This window comes from Petaurus breviceps, unplaced genomic scaffold (genome assembly GCF_028583685.1).
Source record: "Petaurus breviceps papuanus isolate PSGF00001 unplaced genomic scaffold, PetGlider_PUasm1.0 189, whole genome shotgun sequence".
NCBI classification, from domain to species: Eukaryota; Metazoa; Chordata; class Mammalia; order Diprotodontia; family Petauridae; genus Petaurus; species Petaurus breviceps.
Window position 1 is genome coordinate 30,173,473 of NW_027185809.1, and position 21,901 is coordinate 30,195,373.

Here is a 21,901-nt window from a genome sequence, read left to right on the forward strand (position 1 = left end):
ATTTTAGTTAACTAGTTTCAAATTTTTTTTTTAAGTAATCGGGGTTAAGTAACTTGCTCAAGGTTACACGGCCAGTTATTATTTCTGGGTGTGGTGCTGAGTATCTGAGCCCGGATTTGATCCAGGTCATCCCGACACTGGAGCCGGTGCTCTTACTCGCTGAGCCACCTGGCCGCCCCTAAGCAACTGGGGTTAAGTAACTTGCTCGAGGTTACACGGCCAGGTGTTTCTGGGTGGGTGTTAAGTGTCTGAGCCCGGGATTTGATCTCCAGGTCTTCTCAACACTGGAGCCGGTGCTCTTACTCGCTGTGCTACCTGGCCGCCCCACTAGTTTCAATTTTAAAAAATTTTAAATGGATTAGATACAGATTTATGTGTCTGCGTGTGTGTGTTACATAAAGACTTGTGTATACCCCTTTACTAGGATTTGTATAGGGCAATAGAGATAGATGAAGTGAACTTCAAAGGAGAACAAGTTAGAATGTTCAGGTAACAAATCTGATATTAAACCTTATAAAAATAAGGCACTGAAAGGAGGGAGTATCTCAGGACATGAGGAAGGTTTGGGATCCATTGTATTAGAGGGGGTCAGTTGACCCACCCCAGGCTACTTTATTCCTTTCACTATTACACCTTGCCCACCCCAGGCTATTTACCACTCCTCAATCCCATCCAGATCTTTTCACTGTCCCTTTTCTGTATGTAAGTGTCAGCCTCATCCCTAATAAATTGCAGATTCCCTGAGAATCTCCCCCCATTGGCATTAAAATAAGTCTCACTACTTTAACTGGAAGACAGTTTGAGTGCGTGAATTATTTCTAGGTGAATGCCACCCTTTACCCTGACATTTCAGGGTTCCCAGAAACCCCAAACTGTATCTAGGCCACTGGACAAAATATAGTCTGAGTGACCCCATATTTTAAACTTGCTAGACCTTTGGGTACTATGCACCGTTAGACTTCAGGACAGAGTGAAGTCTCCTTTAGCCTAATCCCATCAGTTAAGGACTATGGACAGTTTGGGGGTTTTTTTGCTTTTTGGAGGGCAATTGGGGTTAAGTGACTTGCCCAAGGTCACATGGCTAGTTTTTATGTTAAGTGTCTGACTTCGGATTTGAACTCTGGTCCTCCTGACTCCAGGGCTGGCAATCTATTCACAGCATCACCTAGCAGCCCCTATGGACAGTTTTTTTTTTACCCTGTCTGACCTCTACTGTAATTCAAATTTGTCCTAGGCCTTAGACCCATGGAGGAAGGGGCGGTAGCACATGGTCCAAGGGCATATGGGGGCTAGGCAGATACATGGGGGTCAGATACAGACAGGAGAAGATGGGGACAGGCAGAGCCTAGTATATAGATGCATAGTAGCCAACGGGAAGACTGACACCTTAGGGCCAGACATTCAGGCAGGTGGGCAGAAAGGGTCAAAGGTCTCCCTTCTTGGTGCGGGAGGTCACAGCTGCAGCAGCAGTGGTGGCTGTCTCTCTGCCTCCTTTCTTCTGCTTTCACTTGGAGCCTTTTTTTTTTTTCTTTTGGAGAGAGTGAAGAGGCCTGGGAGCACTGAGCTGAAAGGCAGCAGCAGAGATAGACAGCATAGTTACTGTATAGTAAAGTTGACACTGGTGTTTTTTGGCATTTAGAATTTCTTTCAGCATTCTTTAATAAAGCTGAATTTGCATAAAGTTAGAACTGTCTATGGGGCAGCTAGGTGGTGCAGTGGATAGAGCACTGTGCTTGGAATCAGGAAGACTCATCTTCATGAGTTCAAATCAGGCCTCAAATACTATTGTGACCCTGGGCAAGTTACTTCACTCTGCGTCAGTTTCCTCAAATGTAAAATGAGCTGGAGATGAAAATGGCAAACTACTCCAGTATCTTTGCCAAGAAAATCCTAAATGAGGTCATGAGGAGTAAAACACAACTGATAGAACTCAACAGCAACACAGCACTGTCTCCCCTCCCATCGCCTGAGCCCTAATCTAATCTCCAATGGTGCTGTGATGGGGAAGAGCTGAGATGACACTTATCCCACCTCCTTCTATGTAGATTGTTCCACAACTGTCTGTAAAAACAGGCTGGACCTTGGATTTGGACTTCCTTGAGGGCTGGGACTATCTTTTTATGAATTGTATCCCCAGTACTTAGCATAGTGCCCAGCATTGCAGGTGCTTAATAAATGTTTAGTGGATTGTATAGGAAAAACAGAGGAGACTAGAGAACCCAAAGAGACTCGTGAAATCTTTCCTCTATACTGCTTCCTCCAGCTGTTGCAGTTTTGGGTACTGGGTGCCACACTGACTTATTTTGACTTTTGGGACAAACTTGAGAAGGTCATTTACAATAAATGCCTGTAATTCTTTGTCTCTCTCGCTCCTTTCTTAATTCTCCATTATCTGGCTTATGACATTGGCATTCAACTGAAACTGTTCTCTTTACAATTACTAATGACTTCTTATTTGCTGAGTCTAGTGGCTTTTTTTAAGTCTTTCATCCCTCGACCTCACTGTAACCTTTCACACTAACCCTCTTCTCCTTGATACTCTTTTCTAAATTTTCGTAACAGAACTCTATTGATTCTCTTCCAACTCTTCCTTCCTAGTTCCCTTTTCTATATTTTCATCCAGGTCACACCCTGTGGATTCCCCATGGGGTTCTATCATAGGCTGTCTTCTCTATATACTGTTTTACTTGGTGATCTCATTAACTCCCATGAATTCAATGGTCATTTCTATGCTGAGTCTTAAATCTACTTAACTGGTTCTAACCTCTCTGCTGACCTTCATTCTCCCATCTCTAACGGCCTATTAGACACCTTAAACTTGAGTGAGAGAGCTGAAACTTCTCAGACTATACTCTAAAATCTAGTAAGTCTTTTCGTGGGAAACAGGCCCAAGTTCCCCTTCACCCGTTAATCACATGATTTACATGGACTCAAAATTCAGAACAGTAGGGAGTCACCCCTCTCCTCTGTGACACCTCAGCATAAGATATGCCAAATAAGGACAGAAGTGCTTTCTCAAATGTACATTGGATGGTCTACGGTTTCCTTGTACTTGAGGTAGATTGCCGAGCTTAGATTGTGCACCTGATTTCCGGCCAATGGAAGAAATGGGTCAGCAGGGGATTGGGGGAGAATTCTTCCTTAGGGTTTCTCAAGATTGTAATAAACCATTCTTTTCTGCTCCCTACCATGAGAAGCCTCTGTGTATTATTTGCGGAAGGATCTCTGTTGCACACAATTTTGGGGCGCACACAAACTGGATGTCCAAAGACGTCTTAATACATCTAGTGCTGAACTCATAATATTTTTCCTCAAACCATTCCCCCTTTCAAACTTTTTCTTATTCTGCTGAATAATAGTCTCCCAAGGTGGCAACATCTTTGTCTCTTCCCTATTTCTCTGCTAGCCCTTCCCTGCTGTTCCCTAATCTATCACCATGGACTGCTGATTATACCTCAGAATAATATGTTTTACATATACCTCCTTTGCTCCTCTGACATTGCAAGTACTCTGGTGCAGACCCGAATCACCTCATATTTAGATATTTAGTGTCCCATGACACTCCTCTTTCGATAGACATAGCTGTTTCTCCTCGTCCTTTTATTGCAACTTGATAAAAATGCAAGCTTTTGTTTGGATTGTGAACTCCTTGCATCTGGAGTTCCATATGCATGTTCATTTCTCTTGTAATAAATCCAGTTGCAATGCACGCCTCATAAACTTGTGATATTTGGGGGGGGGGGATTAATAATATGTACCTATATGCATAGATATGTATCCATATTTATATTCATATCCATATCTATATATCTACATCTACATTCATATTTAGTTTCTATATCCATATCTGTATTTCCACCTCTACATTTATATCTATCTATAATAAAGGCAAGATCATAAGCTAGCTATTAAAACTTGTTTGCCATTTTTTCAAGCGTCTTCTCCCTGCGAAGAAAGCCCCTATCAGATAAATCTTTGCATTTGTACTTTTAAGCCCAAACTTAAGCTCTTCCCGTACAGCTGCAGCCACCAGAATTGGCTGCAGAGCAGGCGCACGTGGTCGTACAACATGGCGGCGCCCACACGCGCGGAAGAGGCGCCTTAAGGACCGTCCGGGCAGCCCCCGTCTCTGCTGAAGCCGGTCAGCGGAAGTGGTTTCCAGCCGGAGCGAAAGCCGGGGGAGGCACGCGGAGGCGGAGCTTCCAGCCGCCCCCCGCCGCTAGCCCGGACGTCCTACCGGTAAGGGTTCCGGAGCCAGCTATGTGGGGAGGGCCGCGGGCTGCGTCTAGAAGGGGACCCGGCCCGCCCTTTGGGAGGGCAGCTCTTCGCTAGGGAGGGACCCTGCCCCACCCCCAGCTCCCTCCGTGGCTCCCTAAATCCGTTTCTGGGCCCCCCCTCCCGCTAGCTCCACGGCCGGACTCGAGGTCCCAGTGGACTTGTGCGCCCCCGCCCGGGAGGGAGGCTGGCTCCTCGAACACCTGGAGTCATCCCTACCTGCCTGGTGCCCCGGGAGTCCTGCTCCAGAGGTGTGTGCTCTCAGTTCGCCTTCACCCTTCAGTCACTTACGAATGCCCCGGTGCTTTTTCCCCCCAGGCTCCGGGAGGAAGGCTGGGTACTGGAACACCCTGCGTGGTCCTGACGGACGTGGCTGGCATCAGGTCACCCCCTCCTGGGAGAGAGTGAGGGAGTCCTGTTTCAGAGGCGTGCCTCCTCTGTTACCCTGCATCCCTCACCTGCTCATTAATCATGCGTGTCTTCCAAATCTCCGGGATTTCTCCCACCCCCAAGCTTGGGGAGGCACCCTGGTCGTTTACAGCTGGGAAATAGGGCGTTCTGTTCCAAAGGTGCATCTTCTTCGTTCCCCTGCGCCTCCGCACTCACACCTGCATTCACGTTTCCCAAATCTGGTTCTTTTTTCCAAGTCCGGTGAGGGAAGCTGGGTCAGGAGTCATTTCTGTATACCCGGGATCCGGTCATCTAACACTTGGGAGGAGCTCTGGAAGCTGGTTCCATCCCCTTGTGCCCCTCATTCACACAACTTTTTTTTTTTTCCCTGAATCTCCTGGATCTTTTCTCATGGCCTAGTCTTTATGGCTTTCCTCCAGTTCTTGACCTGATTAAATAGCTATATCTTGACAGCGTTCCAACTTGCCCTATTAGCCCAGATTCGATGTTGTTGCTTATTTTAAATATTCCTCACTCCATTATCCCTGAGAGGAAGAACCAGGTTTGTATGCCCATTTCCACCTGCTGGCATCCCATACATTTTTATGCTTTATTTTCATGGGATGAAAAAGTGGGCATATTATATATGATTTATGTCTATTTTTCTTACAGCTTGGAAAATGACAGAAAATTCCAACAGGCTATATATAAGCTCCTTTGTGGATGGGGACTTTGTAATTGCTTAATGTTTGTCGATTGACTGCTGTGTAATGATCATAAGTACATTTGAAAAGGGCACTGAATTTAGAGCCAGAGGGCCCAGGTTCATATTCCTGACTCTGCCACTGATATTTCTTTTCCTTTGAGCACTCATTGGGCTCTCACTTATCTGAGAGTCAGTTTTCTCACGTATGAAGTGAAAGAGATAGCTTCCAATGTCTACTTTAGTTATAAAACTAAATAATAATCCTAATTACTAAGCAAGCAATTGGAATTTTTGTGTCATGGATGTTTTTGTCAATTCTGGTGAAAACATTTGGAGTTTTTCAAAAGGAAAAAGAGTAACTGTGATTTAAGTGTAACTAAATAAAGCATACAAATTGTTTTGGTTTAATATAGGATATGTAACAGACACAGCTTTCTCTCACACCTCAGTAAAAAAAACAAATAGATTTAGGGTAAATCCTGGCTCTGCCACTCCATAGACCGTGTGATCTTGGGCCTCACTTCCTCAACTATAAAATGAAGGTGTTGAAACATGATAGGTCCCTTCCAGTCCTAAGTTTATGATCCTGCGATTAATTTTTTTCATTTTTTTGCCATTAACAAGCATTTTTTCCTCTCCCATCCATCCCCACTGAAAAGAAAAAAAAGAAAAAGAAAACCCTTTTAACAAATATTCAGAGTCAAGCAAAACTAATTCCTCCGTTGTCTTATTCACACATGTATTCCATCATAAGCCTGTAAATATAACTTTGTTAGGAGGTGGATAGTCATCCTGTGATTTTTCACCATTATTCTTTTGGCTCTGCTTTCCTCATTTTGCATCACTGTGTAAAGGTGTTCTTTCTCTAAATTCTTTGAAAAAGCATTTTATTGGTGCTCTTTTTTCAGCTGATCTTTCCCAGAGATTGCCCTTCCTCACTCCCCCTCTCCCAATTGAAAGCTCCTTTGGAACAAAGAAATACAGTAAAGCAAATCTGCTTGACGATATAAGCCTCATCCCAAAGCTGTATCATTCCACCACTTGTGTTGTGAGACTGTCTTTACCATTACTGTTCTAAAGTCTAATTTGTCACTACATGGATCCAGGTTTTGAAGACTGAGTTCTGTGTTTTTCATGCATATTTTTCTTCAGGGTCAATCTACTTTCATCTAGTTCATGCTAGTCTTCCCAAGGTTCTCCGAAGTCTTCCTTTTCCTTAAAACAAGGTAATAGTCCATTATATTTATGTAGTTTGTTGAACTCATTTTCCCTATTTTTTTATTATTGCAAATAATTCTGCTGTGAATATTATTATTAACAGGTATCTTACTTCAGTTAACCTCATTGTGGCATATTTTCAATAGTGGGTTCTTTGAGTCAAAGCTTATAAAATTTAGTCACTTTTTCTTGGAGAATTCCTAATTATTTTCTGGCTACACTCACAGCAGCAGTGAATAAATGTGTTGATCTTCTTACAAAGGGTCCCTTCCCCCCCCCCTTTTTTTTTACAAGCTTTGCTAATGAGTCCCCCCCCCCTTTTTTTTTTTACAAACTTTGTGAATTTGTTAGATGTAAGGAATAACTCTGAGCAGAATTTAATAAGTTGAAATTCAGTAAACGTAAAACTAAAGTCCTATACTTCAGAGTCATTTGTACAAAAAATTGGCTGGAGGAAGCATAGATAGAAAATAATTTATGTGAACACATTCTGGGGGATTCAGAGGACTTAAAACTCAATGAGTCTACTGTGGTGTGGCTATAGAAAGAGTTAATGTGGAAGGAAAAAATGATAATGATCTTGATCAACAAGTATTTGTTAAGGACTAGCAACATTCCAGGCACTGTGCTGTAGTGGAATAAAAACAAAGAATGAAACTACCCCTTCTCGAAATGAGCAGAAAAGGAAGAGTGACAATCATTAAGAATTTATTGAGGGGCGGCTAGGTGGCACAGTGAATAGAATGCCGGCCCTGGAGTCAGGAGGATCTGGGTTTGGATCCAGCCTCAGACACTTAACACACACACACACACACACACACACACACACACACACAAAACTAGCCGTGTGACCCTGGGCAAGTCACTTAACTCCAGTTGCCCTCTAAAAAATAATAATTAAAAAAAAAGAATTTATTGAGCACCTACTATGTAAACAGAGATAAAAAGACAAAAATGAAATAATCAAGGAGATTATAATCTAGGCAGGGAAGCATGTTCATAAATAGGTATGTGCAAATAGATACCCAGTAATTAGAGAGAAGGAATGAGAAGCTGGGCAATCAGGAAGGGCCAGTTGTAGGCGTTGCTCTATTTGAGTTATAATGAAACTAGGGATTCTGAGAGGCAGAAATGAGGAAGGAATGTATTCTAGGGATGTCCAGGGGGACAGCCGTGGACAGGTCCAGAGATGGAAGGTGAAATATCCTGTGTGAAGAATATTATTATTATTATTATTATTACCTTTGGAGGGCAATTGGGGTTAAGTGACTTGCCCAAAGTCACTTGCCTAGTAAGTATGTCAAGTGTCTAAGACCATATCTGAACTCGGGTCCTCCTGACTCTAGGGCTGGTGCTCTATTCACTTTGCCACCTAGCCTCCCTGAAGAATATTATTAAAAAGGCTAGTTTGTACTGTAGGATGCATGAGAGAGAGTAGTTAGGTTGGAAGGGTAGTTTTGGGCCAGATTATGAAAGGTTTTAAATGGTAAACAGCGGAGTTTATACTAGATCCTGGAGGTAATAGGGAACCACAGGAATTTGTTGAATTGGGAAGTTATATGCTCAGAACTGTGTTTTAGAAGAATCAGAATAGCAAATTGTGAAGGAGGTATTGAGAGGAGAGACTTAAGGTAGGCCAATTGAGAGTCTGTTGCTTCCCAGGAGATGAGCTAGGCTCAGAGTAGACCACAAGAATAGTATGAAATATTTGGGAACTGGCTTATTGAAATCTAGGTAAACTATATTTATGTCACTTCCCTTATCTTCCATTATAGTAGCCCTGTCAGAAAAGGAAATGTAGTTAGTCCATTATTATTTATTCTTTTTTAGAATTCTGAACTTAACCAAATAAGATGATTATTTCCATATTCAAAATAGAAAAATTATACTAGGTGAGTCTTTGTTGAGTATAGCTTGCTTTTCGAGTATATAATAAATTGAATATCTTGTTTTCTTTTTCTAAATTAAAAATCTTTTCAGTCAGCAAAAAAATCCCACCCTCCCTAATTGAGAAAGAAAAGCAAAATCCCTGTTTAAAAAAAAGATAGGTGGGGCAGCTAGGTGGTGAAGTGAATAGAGCACTGGCCCTGGAGTCAGGAGGACCTGAGTTCAAATCCAGCCTCAGACACTTACAACAAAAAGTAGCCATGTGACCTTGGGCAAGTCACTTAAACCCAATTGCCCTACCTTCCCCCCTCCAAAAAGCAAAAAAAAAAAGGCACCTACAAATCTCTGCATTTGCCACATCCAAAAAACAAAAAAGTAAGATCTCATCCTGTACTCTTGAGGCCTTTTTTAGCTTTCTATCAAGAAAAAGGTAGCATCTTTAATCATAAAACCTCTGGATTTGTGCTCTCCCTTACTTTGTTATAGGGCAAGATGAATTTCTATACCCCATTGCCTATATATCTTATTTTCCCGATGCATGTAAAAACAATTTTTTAATATTTGTTTTTAAAACTTTGAGTTCCAGATTTCCTCCCTTTTTCCCTCCTCAACCCCCCATGAGAAGACAAGCAATTTAATATAGATTATACATGTATAGTTATGCAAAACATTTCCATAGTAATCATATTGTGAAAAACTGTTTCCCTCCATCCTATCCCACCCCCCATTTATTCTGTTTTCTCCTTTGACCCTGTCCCTTTTCAAAAGTATTTTGCTTCTGACTCCCCCTTCCCCTAATCTGTCCTCCCTTCTATCATCCCTCCTTCTTTCCTGTAGGGTAATATACACAGTTATTCCCTCCTTAAGCCAAGTCCAATGAGAGTGAGGTTGATTCATTCCCTTTCACCTTCCTGCTCTTCCTCTCCATTGTAACAGCTTTCTCTTGCCTCTTTTATGTGAGATAATTTACCCTATTCTGTCTCTCCCTTTCTCCTTCTCCCAATATATTCCTCTCTCACCCCTTAATTTTATTTTTTAGATATCATCCCTTCATATTCAACTCACCCTGTGCCCTCTGCCCATATATACATATACACACACATATAGACATACATATATAATACACACACACACATTCCTTTCAACTATCCTAATACTGAGAAAAGGCTCATGAGTTACAAATACTGTCTTTCCATGTAGGAATGTAAACAGTTCAACTTTAATAAGTTTCTTATGATTTCTCTTTCCTATTTACCTTTTCATGCTTCTCTTGATTCTTGTATTTGAAAGTCATATTTTTTATTCAGCTCTGATCTTTTCATCAACAATACTTGAAAGTCCTCTATTTCATTGAATGTCCATATTTTCTCCTGAAGTATTATATTCAGTTTTCCCTTCATCTTTTCTTACAGCACAATAGGATTCCATCACATTGATATCCCACTACTTGATCAACCATTCCTCAGTCTTCAGGTCTTTGTCACTGCAAAAAAGATCTGCAATAATTGTTTTGTTTTGTTTTTTGCTTTTTGGAGGGGTAGCTGGGGTTAAGTGACTTGCCCAAGGTCACACTGCTGGTAAGTGTTAGGTGTCTGAGGCCAGATTTGAACTCAGGTCCTCCTGACTCCAGGGCCAGTGCTCTATTCACTGTGCCACCTAGCCACCCCAATCTGCAATAATTTTTAACATATAGGTACTTTCTTTCTTTGATTTCTTTGAGAGATAGGCTTAAGAGTGGTCTCAACAGATCAAAGAGTATGTATAACTGAGTGATGTGACTTTTTAGGAACGTTTGCAAATTACATCCACTTAACTGTGGCCAGACTAACTCAAATCTCCGTTCACAGTTTGCATTATTATGTCTGTTTTCCCAAAGCCTCTCTAGTATTTGTCATTTTCCTTTTTAGTACCCTTTGCCAATCGTAGGGTTGTGAGGTAGAACCTCAGAGTTGTTTTAGCTTGTAGTTCTCTAATTATTAGTGACCTGGAGCATTAAAAAAAAAATATGGCTAGTGCTAACTTGAATTTCTTCCCTTAACTGCCCCCTCATAGCCTTGATCCATGTACATTATTTATTATTAATGAAGTCATGCTGACTCTTAGTGATAGCTGCTTTCCTTTGAAAATACTCTAAAGGGAGTCAAAAGTCAAGTTCACAGGCCTATAGTTTGAAGATACCACCCTTCCCCCCTCTACTTTTCTTTTTTCTACAGTTAGGACAACATTTGTACTTTCCAGGCCTGGGGCACTATTTTCATGTGACTTTGGCTCAGCAATCATGTTTTCCAGTTCTTTTAGTGTTTTGGGATGTTTGGGGCTTGTTGGTATTTCGGTATGTGAATCTGGTAACTTGATCTCATTGAAGTCAGATCTAGGTTTTCTTTCTAGCATTTGATACAGTGCCTGACAGAATAGGAACTTAATAAATGTAGGTTAATTGATTCTTTTTTTTTCTTTTTTTTTTTTTTTTTAAGCAATTGGGGTTAAATAACTTGCTCAAGGTTACACCGCCAGTTATTTCTGGGTGTGGTGCTGAGCGTCTGAGCCCGGGATTCGATCTCCAGGTCGTCCCAACACTGGAACCGGTGCTCTTACTCGCTGAGCCACCTGGCCGCCCCTCGGTTAATTGATTCTTAAGATCTCCCTTGTTTTGGGTTTCAACCTGATCTTAACCAGTTTTGATTTAACCTCACCAAATCAAAGATCATTCTGGGCAGGGAAAACTGCTGCTAATTAAGAGTTGAGTAGTTGTACCTTTTTTTTTGGTCATCCACTATCATCTTATCCACTCCAAATTCTTGTCTTTTCTTTGATCTTCCTTTTTTTTCCCCCACATAACTAAAAAGTCTCTTTATTATACCTTCACATTCATCTGTCTCAACTTACCCTGAATTTTAGCCCTGACATTTTTCTGATAAATCTGAGTCACTTTTCTTTATTCTTCCTCCATTACCAACCTACATTTCTATCTTCTGTGTGGGTTTTTAAAATCTAAGTGGATTAATGAGTTCCGTGCCTGCTTAGGCTTTACACAACCATCATTTACCATTATATTTTGGCCATTGAACCTTTCCTCATAGCAAAGAATAGTTAAAGAAAACCAACTGCTGCAGCAAGCATAACTGATAAGACTATGCAACGTTTCTGTACCTGTAGTCATTCCTTTACCTATAGAAAGATGGGAAGTGTTTCATCACCTGCTTTCCTACACATTTAGTTTGGTTCATCAGAGATTGCTTGCTTTTCATCATTGTTTTCATTTGCATTATTGTAGTTAATAGTTTATGCTATTCTTCTAGTTTTGATCATTTTACTTTTTATTCGTTTGTACAAGTCTTTCCATGTTTCTATGAATTCCTCTTGTTTTTTTCTCTTATGGTTCAGCATATTCATTCATATTCACTTTGTTCAACTATATCCTTGTTGAAGGACACCTTCTTTGTTTCCATGTAATCATTTGTTTTATGTTCTCAAGAGTTTTCCATTACTCTTGGCTCTTAGCTACATGAAAGTGTAGCCTAGACATGATGTGAATCCTTATTCTTGATCCCTAGCCTGACTTGTTTTCCTTCAACCTGCCTTCATGCTGAAAGGTCTGAAGTTTTCAGAGTGGCACCACTATAACATGCTGTGCTAGGGTTAACTGTTGAGAAGTCCAGAGGAAGGGAAACCTCCACTTCTGTAGTCCTTGAGCCCCAACTGGTGTGCTTACCATTTATTTTTTTTAAAACCCATAATACCATTATCATAAAACATTTACTAAAAAATAATAGTTATAACATTTACTGAGTAGAAGGCAATGCAGTAATGATTATAGCCGTCTGTGCATAAACCTGGGTTACTTTCTTACCCTTTCTGTAGGTGAGAGTGAACACTCACGATGCCACATGATTAGTCATTGACAGCTGTGTTTTTTGGACAGTACCTTCTGAACCTGGCTTCATTCTTTTGAGTATATCTATGCTAGAGATCATGGGACCTTAGTATTACTTTTGTGATGCCAAACTAATCGTTTTTGACTCTCTGTGAAAGATGCACCAGATTTCCCTTTCTGATCCTTTACTACCTCATATTAAAATTATATTCAAATTTTCATGCTCTGTATAGGTCAGATAATGTGATTTCAAAGACAACAGGTCTTCTCCTATGTTTACCTTTGCTCTAACCCATTATATTTTCCCACCTGATCCCAAATGCCTATGATCCCTTTTAATTAGGGATACAAACTTTTATGCCACTAATCTCGTTTGAGAGCAGGAGAGATTTTCACTTTTTTCTCTGTTATCTCATCTGCCTAGCAGAGGGTCTGATACAGTAATAACAAGTTGATTACTCTGAGATAGAATTAGAGTGGGGAAACTGAGACTAACCAGAGTGCTAGAAGCACTTTACACCTTCAATAGGTAAAAACAGCTAAGCTTAGCACCAGTTAGCAAGAATAATTAGGTAAAATTGGATGAAAACTGCTCTGCTCAGTTTGCCTCTGCCCCTGTGGGCATCCTTTCCAGCTGCTTTATTATATAAAAGTCTCTCTTTCTTTTTGCCACAAGGTAGCTGTTCCTCCCACCCCCCACCCCAATGAGGCTTCATATCACAAAGTCTGAAGTCCCTTCTTTGTCCTTTAACTGATATGATTTGACATTGCTTTTCATGCTAGTGGTATGCCTGGGTTATGGTTGTGAAATTTGCTATAGATTAGAGGCGGCCAGGTAGCACAGTGAGTAAGAGCACCGGCTCCAGTGTTGAGAAGACCTGGAGATCGAATCCCGGGCTCAGACACTTAGCACCCACCCAGAAACACCTGGCCGTGTAACCTTGAGCAAGTTACTTAACCCTGATTGCTTAGGGGCGGCTGGGTGGCTCAGCAAGTATCAAATCCGGGCTCAGATACTCAGCACCACACCCAGAAGTAACTGGCTGTGTAACCTTGAGCAAGTTACTTAACCCCGATTGCTTTAAAAAAAAAAAATTTGCTATAGATAACAAAATTACACTTCTGACTATAATTATATTAAGGTTTAAAATGCAAATGCCTAGCAATGGTCCCATTGACTGCAGCTCATCCACCAATGAATATTGTGGTTAGTTTAAATTAAGGCAGAACTTTATGCATAATTTCATGTACATCATCTCATTTAATTTTTACAGATATGTAGTGGCAACACTGAATTTGGAGTCAGGTGATGTATTCAAATCCTCGCTCTTTTGCTGTGTGAATAGGGGCAAGTCACTTAACCTCACTGAGATGTAAGTTTTTTCCTCTACAAAATGAAGAAATTGAATTAAGCGATCTCCAAAGCATCTTCTAGCTCTAAATGTTGTGGTTTATGACATAATTTTTCCTGTCTTAAAGGCATTTGGTAACCGGAGTGAGTGAGTGGTGGGGAGAGGAGTATGCCAGCAATGGTGGGATAGAAAAGCCTGAAGAAGAAGACCACCAACTTTAACTGCTAAACGATATTGTCTGATGCCGACCCTGGTTACCATGAGCTGTGTGTGGTCCAAGAAGGAAATGTTTCTATTGTAGATATTCAGGCCCATCTCAGAGGAAATGATTCCTCCAAGTAGGCTGTCATCTTTGTTGTGTTTTTCCCATTTGTTTTGCAGCTTGGGGTGGTAGCCAAATACTCTGTTGAGTGGCAGGAGGCAGGAAGATGCCCAAACACAGTACAGTTGCTACGACAGTGGTCACCCTTCTGGGCACAGCAGTGGGAGGCCTGATCTTATGGAGAGTGTTCCAGCGCTGGAGGAGCAAAACCAGCTGCACCAGAGAGCAGCAGGAGGGAGCTGACGACCAGGAACTGGCCCCAGTGAAAACAGACCCCCTGTTGTCGCCCTGGGTTGTTCCTAATGTCTCACAGTTGGAAAGCATCCTTGGAGAGAAGGTGGTGATTGTGTCTGAGAGAGAGGAATGGGAAGCAGTTGAGCCCTTATTCAGGAAGGAGTTGGAACAGTGTCCAGTCCTTGGAATTGACTGTGAGTGGGTAAGTGATAAAGTAAAAAGAAAACAAGCAAAAAAACCCCAACCCCTTACCCTTTCTAACTAACCTCTTTTTGAGAGTAGATAATAAGATTAGAGAGAAACTAACATTGGACTTAGACCAAAATGGGTTTTTAGCAGAGTGGTTAGCTTCTAGTCATTTACCTAGTATCCGCATAAGTACTGTGATTAATATAGTAAGAAATCAAATCATTGAAAACAACTGAGCCATCCAGAGCATGACCAGGGCTGGGCAGAAAGCAGAAAGCCTCTAAGTAAAACCCAAATAGGTTTAATTCAGTAAATATTGGTGTGCCTACTATGGGGGAGGTACTATTTCTTGATGAGTCATTTGGGCTTATTCAGAGATGATTTACTGTTACTTTGTTAAAACCCTAACACTTTTGTTTTTGAAGAGCCATGAATAAAAATTTTGGTACCTGGAATAAATTCAATTCAGCAACTAATAGTGGATAGAGAAGGGGGATTTCAGTTATTATGATTCTTGTATAGTTGAGATATACTGGAGAAAGAAGTAATAAGAATTGAGAAAGTTGAAGAACTAGGAGCTCTGGCTATTTCAGGGGCAGGGTTTGGGATGGAGGAAAAGCCATTAGCTGAGTGCTAAACTAGGGCAGCTAGGTGGTACAGTGGACAGAAAGCAGGAATCAGCAAGACTCGTCAGATGCAGCCTCAGACTTACTAGCTGTGTGACCCTGGGCAAGTCACTTAACTCTCTTTACCTAAGTTTCCTCATCTGTAATATGAGCTAGAGAAGGAAATGACAAACCTCTCCATTATGTTTGCCAAGAAAACCTCAGATGGGGTCATGAAAAATCAGATTTGACTGAAATAAATGAATAATGATGACACCAAACTTATTGGGGAAGAGAGAGCACAACCTGGAGATCAGTAGATGGCAGCAGCAAAGACCTGGAGAGGATGAAATGAACTTCAAGCAGATGAGGTGGTTGCTAATGATGGTGGCAGAAGAAGTGGCAGGGAAGCACAAGTGTACCAGCTCTTCCTGATCCTGTGTGTCAGGGGACGTGAGGAGGGTGCCAAAGGATGCGGTATATTTGGGAAAAAGCCGGATTTCCTACATCCTGAGAAAATGGGAGGAATATGAAAAGAGCTCTAGGATCATAGAGATCTGGGAGTCATCTAATGCACCCCCTCATTGTAGGGTGAGATTAAATGGCTTGTCTGAGGTCATGTAGGTCACATGGCAGACGCAGGGTTTGAATTCAGGCCCTTTGACTCTAGATTCACTGCAGCCCAGCAGAGGAGGGTTCTCAGAGGATACAATGGAAAGGAAGGGCAGAGGAGGATGGGCACTGGGGAGGGTTAGGACTCAATTTACTGTTTGGGCATGGTGGTGGGAGCTAGAAGCCCCCAGCGTCCCCAGGGAGCTAGAAGCAAGCTGCCCTCTGCCTTTCCAGCATGACTTCTAACAGTGGCACAAGCCTCTAGGTGGGTGATTGATGGGGCTGGGGCTAAAGAAGGCAACCACGTTCAGCCCTGTTGGAGAGGGCCCCGTAGCTATGGGCTAGTATGATTAAAAATTGGGATGAAATGGAATGGATATTCCTCTTCCACCTAACAGCTAACAAAGCGGGGAAGATGTCTTAGTAGGCAAGGGAAGGCCATTCAGAGTAAGGAAAGGATATGGCATTTGATTGAACTAGGTAAGTGTAGCTCAGAAGCAAGGCTTTTAAACCTAGGGCACCCGGAAGCTATGTCAGATGCCTGAGTCTTTAGTGCCCTGAGCCACTGAAATCTTTAAGACTGTTGCTGTAGCTTCTAAGGAAAAGAATTAGTTTAGCCCATGTGTCTGACATGTCCCCTCCCCTATCACAGGACCCTGAAAGTGTGACAGCTTAGGGAGAGACCGGCTGGCAGCTGGTGTTGCCTGCACTGCCCTGTTATCTGGAAATTAGCTCCAATGGGCCTAGGCTTGTTCTAGTTCAGGGTTTGCCCAGCCCACAGCAGGTTAGAAACAGCAAATAGAAAGGGCAGGGAGGGGAAGTTGTGTTAGAAGTACTAAACAGTTGACTGTCTGACAGTGAAGAGGACAAGAAAAAAAAACAACCTACAAAAAGCCAAGGCAACAACTCAAATAGCATAGCAATCTAGAAGAGTTTGTTGTAGGAGTAGACAGCCTTCTATTTCGGTAACTGTTGAGGGCAGCACAGGACAAGAATGGGTGATAACCCTGAGTAATCAAGAAAATAATAGGTGGCACAGTGAATAGAGCACCGGCCTTAACACACCAAAAAACTAGCCATGTGACCTTGGGCAAGTCACTTAACCCCAATTGCCCTACCTTCCCCCATCCAAAAAGAAAAAAAAGAGAGAAAGAAAGAAATAGCAGCTGTCATATTAGTGTTCTCCAAGGTACATTCTGTTAAATGTAAATGTTTTAAGAGTCGGGATTATGTAATCTATTTTAGAAAGATTCTCATATAAAATGGGCAAATTAAAAAAAAAAATTGGTGCTTTAAGAGGTATTAGAAAAATCAGCTTGGGGAAGAATGTCTTCCCTGACTAGAGGTAAATGAGGTAAAGATTGTGAGGAATGGTTAATTTTAAAATAATACACTTAAGTTACTATTGTGTATATTTCTCAGTGGTCATCACTAATGGAAGGAAGCCATGATAATCCAAAATGACACATAATTTAAAAAAAATAATAACTTTTATTTGATTTTACACTGTGGAATACAGGGTAACCTAAAAGTCTTAAATATAGTTTTAAGCTTTAATAGCTGCAGTAAGATTTCTGAGACATCGTCTGTAAGTGTGTCATGCTTTAGGAATTAATTTCATATTGAACAGTAAAGCCATATTGGAGAAACTTCATTCTGAAAGATATTGGAAAGTAGGGGGTGACTAGGTGATGACGTGAATAGAGCACCGGCCCTGGAGTCAGGAGGACCTGAGTTCAAATCTGGCCTCAGACACTTAACACTTACTAGCCATGTGACCTTGGGCAAGTCACTTAACCCCAAATGCCCTGCATTCCCCCCCCTCCAAAAAGAAAAAAAAAAAGATATTGGAAAGTCTTTTTTCAGTCCTATTCCATTTTGAATCCCTTCCTTTTCAACTTACACTCTTTATTCAGCCTCCTCATGTCCATGTTAAAAGGAGAAACTTTACCTCTTGGACAGTTAACAGGGCAACTTCACTTAAGGCTAATGATTTTTTTTCTTTCTCTTATACTCCCTGGAATACAAGAATAGGAATCATATGTTTGAGTATCAAAAGGCTTTATTGATGGAGATGAATGTTACATATAATGGAAGAGTCTAAATGGTCCTTTTTATTAACTGAGCAAGTACTACAGTATGCATACTGCCAGCAGAGGATGTCATCAATCGATCAGTAAACATTTATTAGATTCCTACTATGTGCCAAGCACGGTGTTAAGCTCTGGGGATACAAAAAGATATAAAAGATAGTCCTTAACCTCAAGGAGCTTGCAATCTAATGGAGGAGACACCATACAAGCAAATATATGCAAAGTAAGCTAAATACATGATAAATAGGAAATAATTAACAGAGGAAAGACACTAGAATTAAGGAGGATTGGGAAAGACTTCCTTTAGAAAGTGGGATTTTAGCCAAGATGTAAAGGGAGTCAGGAAGGGTCAGTAGTCAGAGCAGGGGAGGGAGGCATGGGGGACAGCCAGAAAGAATATGCCTGGAGCTGTTTGCTAGTGTTTTGTTCAAGGAATAGCCAGGAGACTAAGGTGTAAAAAGATTGCAAAGGTAGGAGAGGACTAGGTTTTGAAGGACTTTGTGTTGTCTTTTTTTTAAAGATTTATTTAGTATTTTATTTTTCCCCAGTTACATGTAAAAATAATTTTTAACATTTGTTTTTAAAACTTTGAGTTCCAGACTCTCCCTTTCTCCTTCCCTCCCCTCTCTCATTGAGAAAGCAAGCAGTTCAATATAGGTTATACATGTTTAAGTCATGTAAAACATTTCCATATTAATCATGTTGTGTGAAAGAAAACAGACCAAAAAACCTCAGGAAAAATAAAGTAAGTTAAAAAAGTATGCTTCAGTCTGTATTCAAATACCATCAGTTCTCTCTTTGAGGATGGATAGCATTTTTCATCGTATGTCCCTCATGTTGTATTGCTGAGAATAGCCAAGTCATTCAGAACTGATCAGCTGTTACTTTGTACACAGTACATTTCACTTTGAATCAGCTCATGTAAGTTTTCCTAGGTTTTTATTCGAGCATTCTGCTCATAATTTTTTATAGCACAATAGTATTTTTTAAAGTACGCTTCAGTTTGTATTCAGACACCAAAAATTCTTTCTCTGGGGATGGATAGCACTTTTCATCATAAGTCCTTGAGTTGTCTTGGATCATTGTATTGCTGAGAATAGTTAAGTTATTCATGGCTGCTCATTTTATCATATTGCTATTTCTTTTGTACAAAGTACATTTCACTTTGCATCAGCTCATGCAAGTCTTTTCAGGTTTTTCTGAGAGCATTCTGCTCCTCATTTCTTATAGTACAATAGTGTTCCATCACAATAACAGACCACAGCTTGCTCAGCCATTCCCCAAGTGATGGGCATCCCCTCAGTTTCTAATTCTTTACCACCACAAAAAGAACTGCTATAAATATTTTTGTATATATAGGTGCTCTTCCTTTTTGTTTTTTATCTCCTTTGGGATACAGACGTGGCAAGTCGGAGGGTATACCTGGTTTTATAGCCCTTTGAGCATAGTTCCAAATCACTCTACAGAATGGTTAAATCAGTTGAGAACTCCATCAAAAGTGCACTAATATCTCATTTTCCCCACATCCCCTCCAACATTTGTTATTTTCTTTTTTTAGCCAATCTGATAGGTATAAGGTGGTACCTCAGAATTGTTTTAATTTGCATTTCTCCAATCAATAGTGAGAGCATTTTTTTTAATATGGCAGTAGATAGCTTTGATTACTTCATCTGAAAACTGTATAGTAAATTTAATTTATCAGTTGGGGAATGGCTCTTATTTTTATAATTTTGACTCAGTTTTCTATATGTTGAGAAATGAAGCAAGTTTCTCCAATAAAGGCCTCAAATTTCTTTTCACAATTGTTATTGATAACTTATTTTCCTCCATCTTATTTCCTCATTTATTCTATTCACTCTTTTCTTTCACCCTCTCCCTCCTCAAAAATGTTTGGCTTTTGACTGCTGTCTTCCCCAATTTGTCTTGCTTTCTATCAACGCCCTCCCCCCCATACTCATTTTATTACCCCCTTCTCCTCTTACTTTTCTCAGGGCAAGTATTAAGTAATAGCAAGATAGTAAGAGATTTCTTTTTTATTTTTTTAAAGCAATTGGGGTTAAGTAACTTGCTCAAGGTTACATGGCCAGTTATTTCTGGGTGTGGTGCTGAGTGTCTGAGCCCGGGATTCGATCTCCAGGTCGTCCCAACACTGGAACCGGTGCTCTTACTCGCTGAGCCACCTGGCTGCCCCTAAGCAATTGGGGTTAAGTAACTTGCTCAAGGTTACACGGCCAGGTGTTTCTGGGTGGGTGCTAAGTGTCTGAGCCCGGGATTTGATCTCCAGGTCTTCTCAACTGGAGCCAGTGCTGTAAGAGATTTCTATACCCAGTTGAGTGTTATTCCCTTGTTAAGCCAATTCTGATGAGAGTAAGGTTCACTCACTTCCTGGGAACTCCCTTCCCCTTTTCCCCCCTCAACTATAAAAGCTTTTTCTTGCCTCTTTTGTGTGAGATAATTTACCTCATTCTATATCTCCTTTTCCTTTTCTCCTAGTACATTCCTCTCTCACTCCTTAATTTTATTGTTTTAGATATCATCCCTTTATAGTCCACTCAACTCATGCCCTCTGTCTATATATTCTCCTTCTTACTGCCCTAATAATGAGAAAGTTCTTATGAGTTACAAGTAGGAATGTAAAAATTTAGCCTTATTAAATCCCTTATGGTTTCCCTTTCCTGCTTATTTTTTTATGCTTCTCTTGAGTCTTGTATTTGAAAGTCAAATTTTCTATTCAGCTCTGATCTTTTCATCAGGAATGCTTGAATGTCCTCTATTTCATTGAATGTATATTTTTTCCCCTGTGAAGTATTATACTCACTTTTGCTGGGTAGGTGATTCTTGATTGTAATCCTACTTTCTTTACCCTCCAGATTATCGTATTACTAGCCCCACAATCTTTTGTAGAAACTGCTAAATCTTGTGTTATCCTGACTGTGACTCTATGATACTTTTAATTGTTTCTTTCTGGCTGCTTGCAATATTTTTTTTTTGACCTGGGAACTCTGAATTGGCTATGATATTCCTGGGAGTTTTCATTTTGGGATCTCTTTCAGGAGGTGATTGGTAAATTCTTTCTATTTCTATTTTACCTTCTGGTTCTAGAATATCAGGGCAATTTTCCTTGATAATTTCTTGAAAAATGATGTCTAGGTTCTCTTTTTTGATCATGGCTTTCAGGTAGTCCAATGATTTTTAAATGATCTCTGCTGGATCTTTTTTCCAGTGAGATATTTCACAGTCTTCTATTTTTTCATTCTTTTGGTTTTGTTTTATTGTTTCTTTATTTCTCAAAGTCATTAGCTTCTATTTGCTCAATTCTAATTTTTAAGAAATTATTTTCTTGAGTGGGCATTTATCTCTTGCATTTATTCCTTCTCTCCATTCCCTTGGCCACTGTTCTTGATTATGTCCTATACTGCTGTAATAGTTTCTTTTTAAAAAAATAAATCTTATTATTATCTTTTATTTTTATATCACCTCCTTTTTCCATTTGACCAAGTCTACCTTTTTTTTTTGCTTTTTGGAGGGCAGTTGGGGATAAATGACTTGCCCAAGGTCACATGTCTCATTTTTTGTGTGTGTGTTAAGTGTCTGAGGCCGGATTTGAACTCAGGTCCTCCTGACTCCAGGGCCAGTGCTCTATTCACTGCGCCATGTAGCCACCCCGAAAGCATGACATTTTTTTTTCTTTCTGGAAGCAAGGCAGTTGGAGTTAAGTGACACACAGTTGGAGTTAAGGTCACACAGCTAATACATGTGTCAAGTATCTGAGGTCGGATTTGAACTCAGACCCTCCTGACTCCAGGGCCATTGCGCTATTCACTGAGCCACCTAGCTGCCCAACCAATTCTACTTTTTAAGGAGTTTTTTTCTTCAACAAATTTTTGTGCATCTTTCCATTTGACCATTTTCACTTTTTAAGGCATTCTTCTCCTCATTGGCTTTTACCATTTGGCCTAAACTGTTTTTTTAAGGTGTTCTTTTCTTCATTTTTTTTGTGTGTGTCTTCTTTACCAAGCTGTTGACTCATTTTTCATGATTTTCTTCCATCACTCTCGTTTCTCTTCCCAATTTCTCCTCTACTTCTCTTACTTCATTTTCAAATTTTGAGCTCTTCCATGGGCTGAGACCAATTCGTATTTTT

The 21,901-nt window shown here is 40.6% G+C and overlaps 1 protein-coding gene and 1 long non-coding RNA gene across 16 annotated transcripts in view; one reads left to right on the forward strand and one right to left on the reverse strand.

Annotated features, from left to right (window-relative positions):
• Positions 1 to 4,632, reverse strand: part of LOC138164392 (uncharacterized) — a 54,349-nt gene extending 49,717 nt beyond the window's left edge. Inside the window, exon 1 of the long non-coding RNA XR_011169044.1 lies at positions 4,495 to 4,632. This is a non-coding gene — a long non-coding RNA (uncharacterized lncRNA). The remainder of the gene's footprint in view (positions 1 to 4,494) is intronic.
• The window catches only part of LOC138164389 (exonuclease 3'-5' domain-containing protein 2-like), a 69,067-nt gene continuing 48,740 nt past the window's right edge, over positions 1,575 to 21,901 (forward strand). For 3 of the 15 annotated variants that reach the window (XM_069092159.1, XM_069092145.1, XM_069092158.1), the window contains exons 1-4: positions 4,706 to 4,844; positions 6,524 to 6,597; positions 13,625 to 13,723; positions 14,084 to 14,460. In XM_069092159.1, coding sequence (XP_068948260.1) covers positions 14,131 to 14,460 — 330 coding nt within the window. In that variant the 5' untranslated portion in view covers positions 4,706 to 4,844; positions 6,524 to 6,597; positions 13,625 to 13,723; positions 14,084 to 14,130. The other 12 variants (XM_069092147.1, XM_069092146.1, XM_069092156.1 and 9 more) reach the window with 12 other exon arrangements.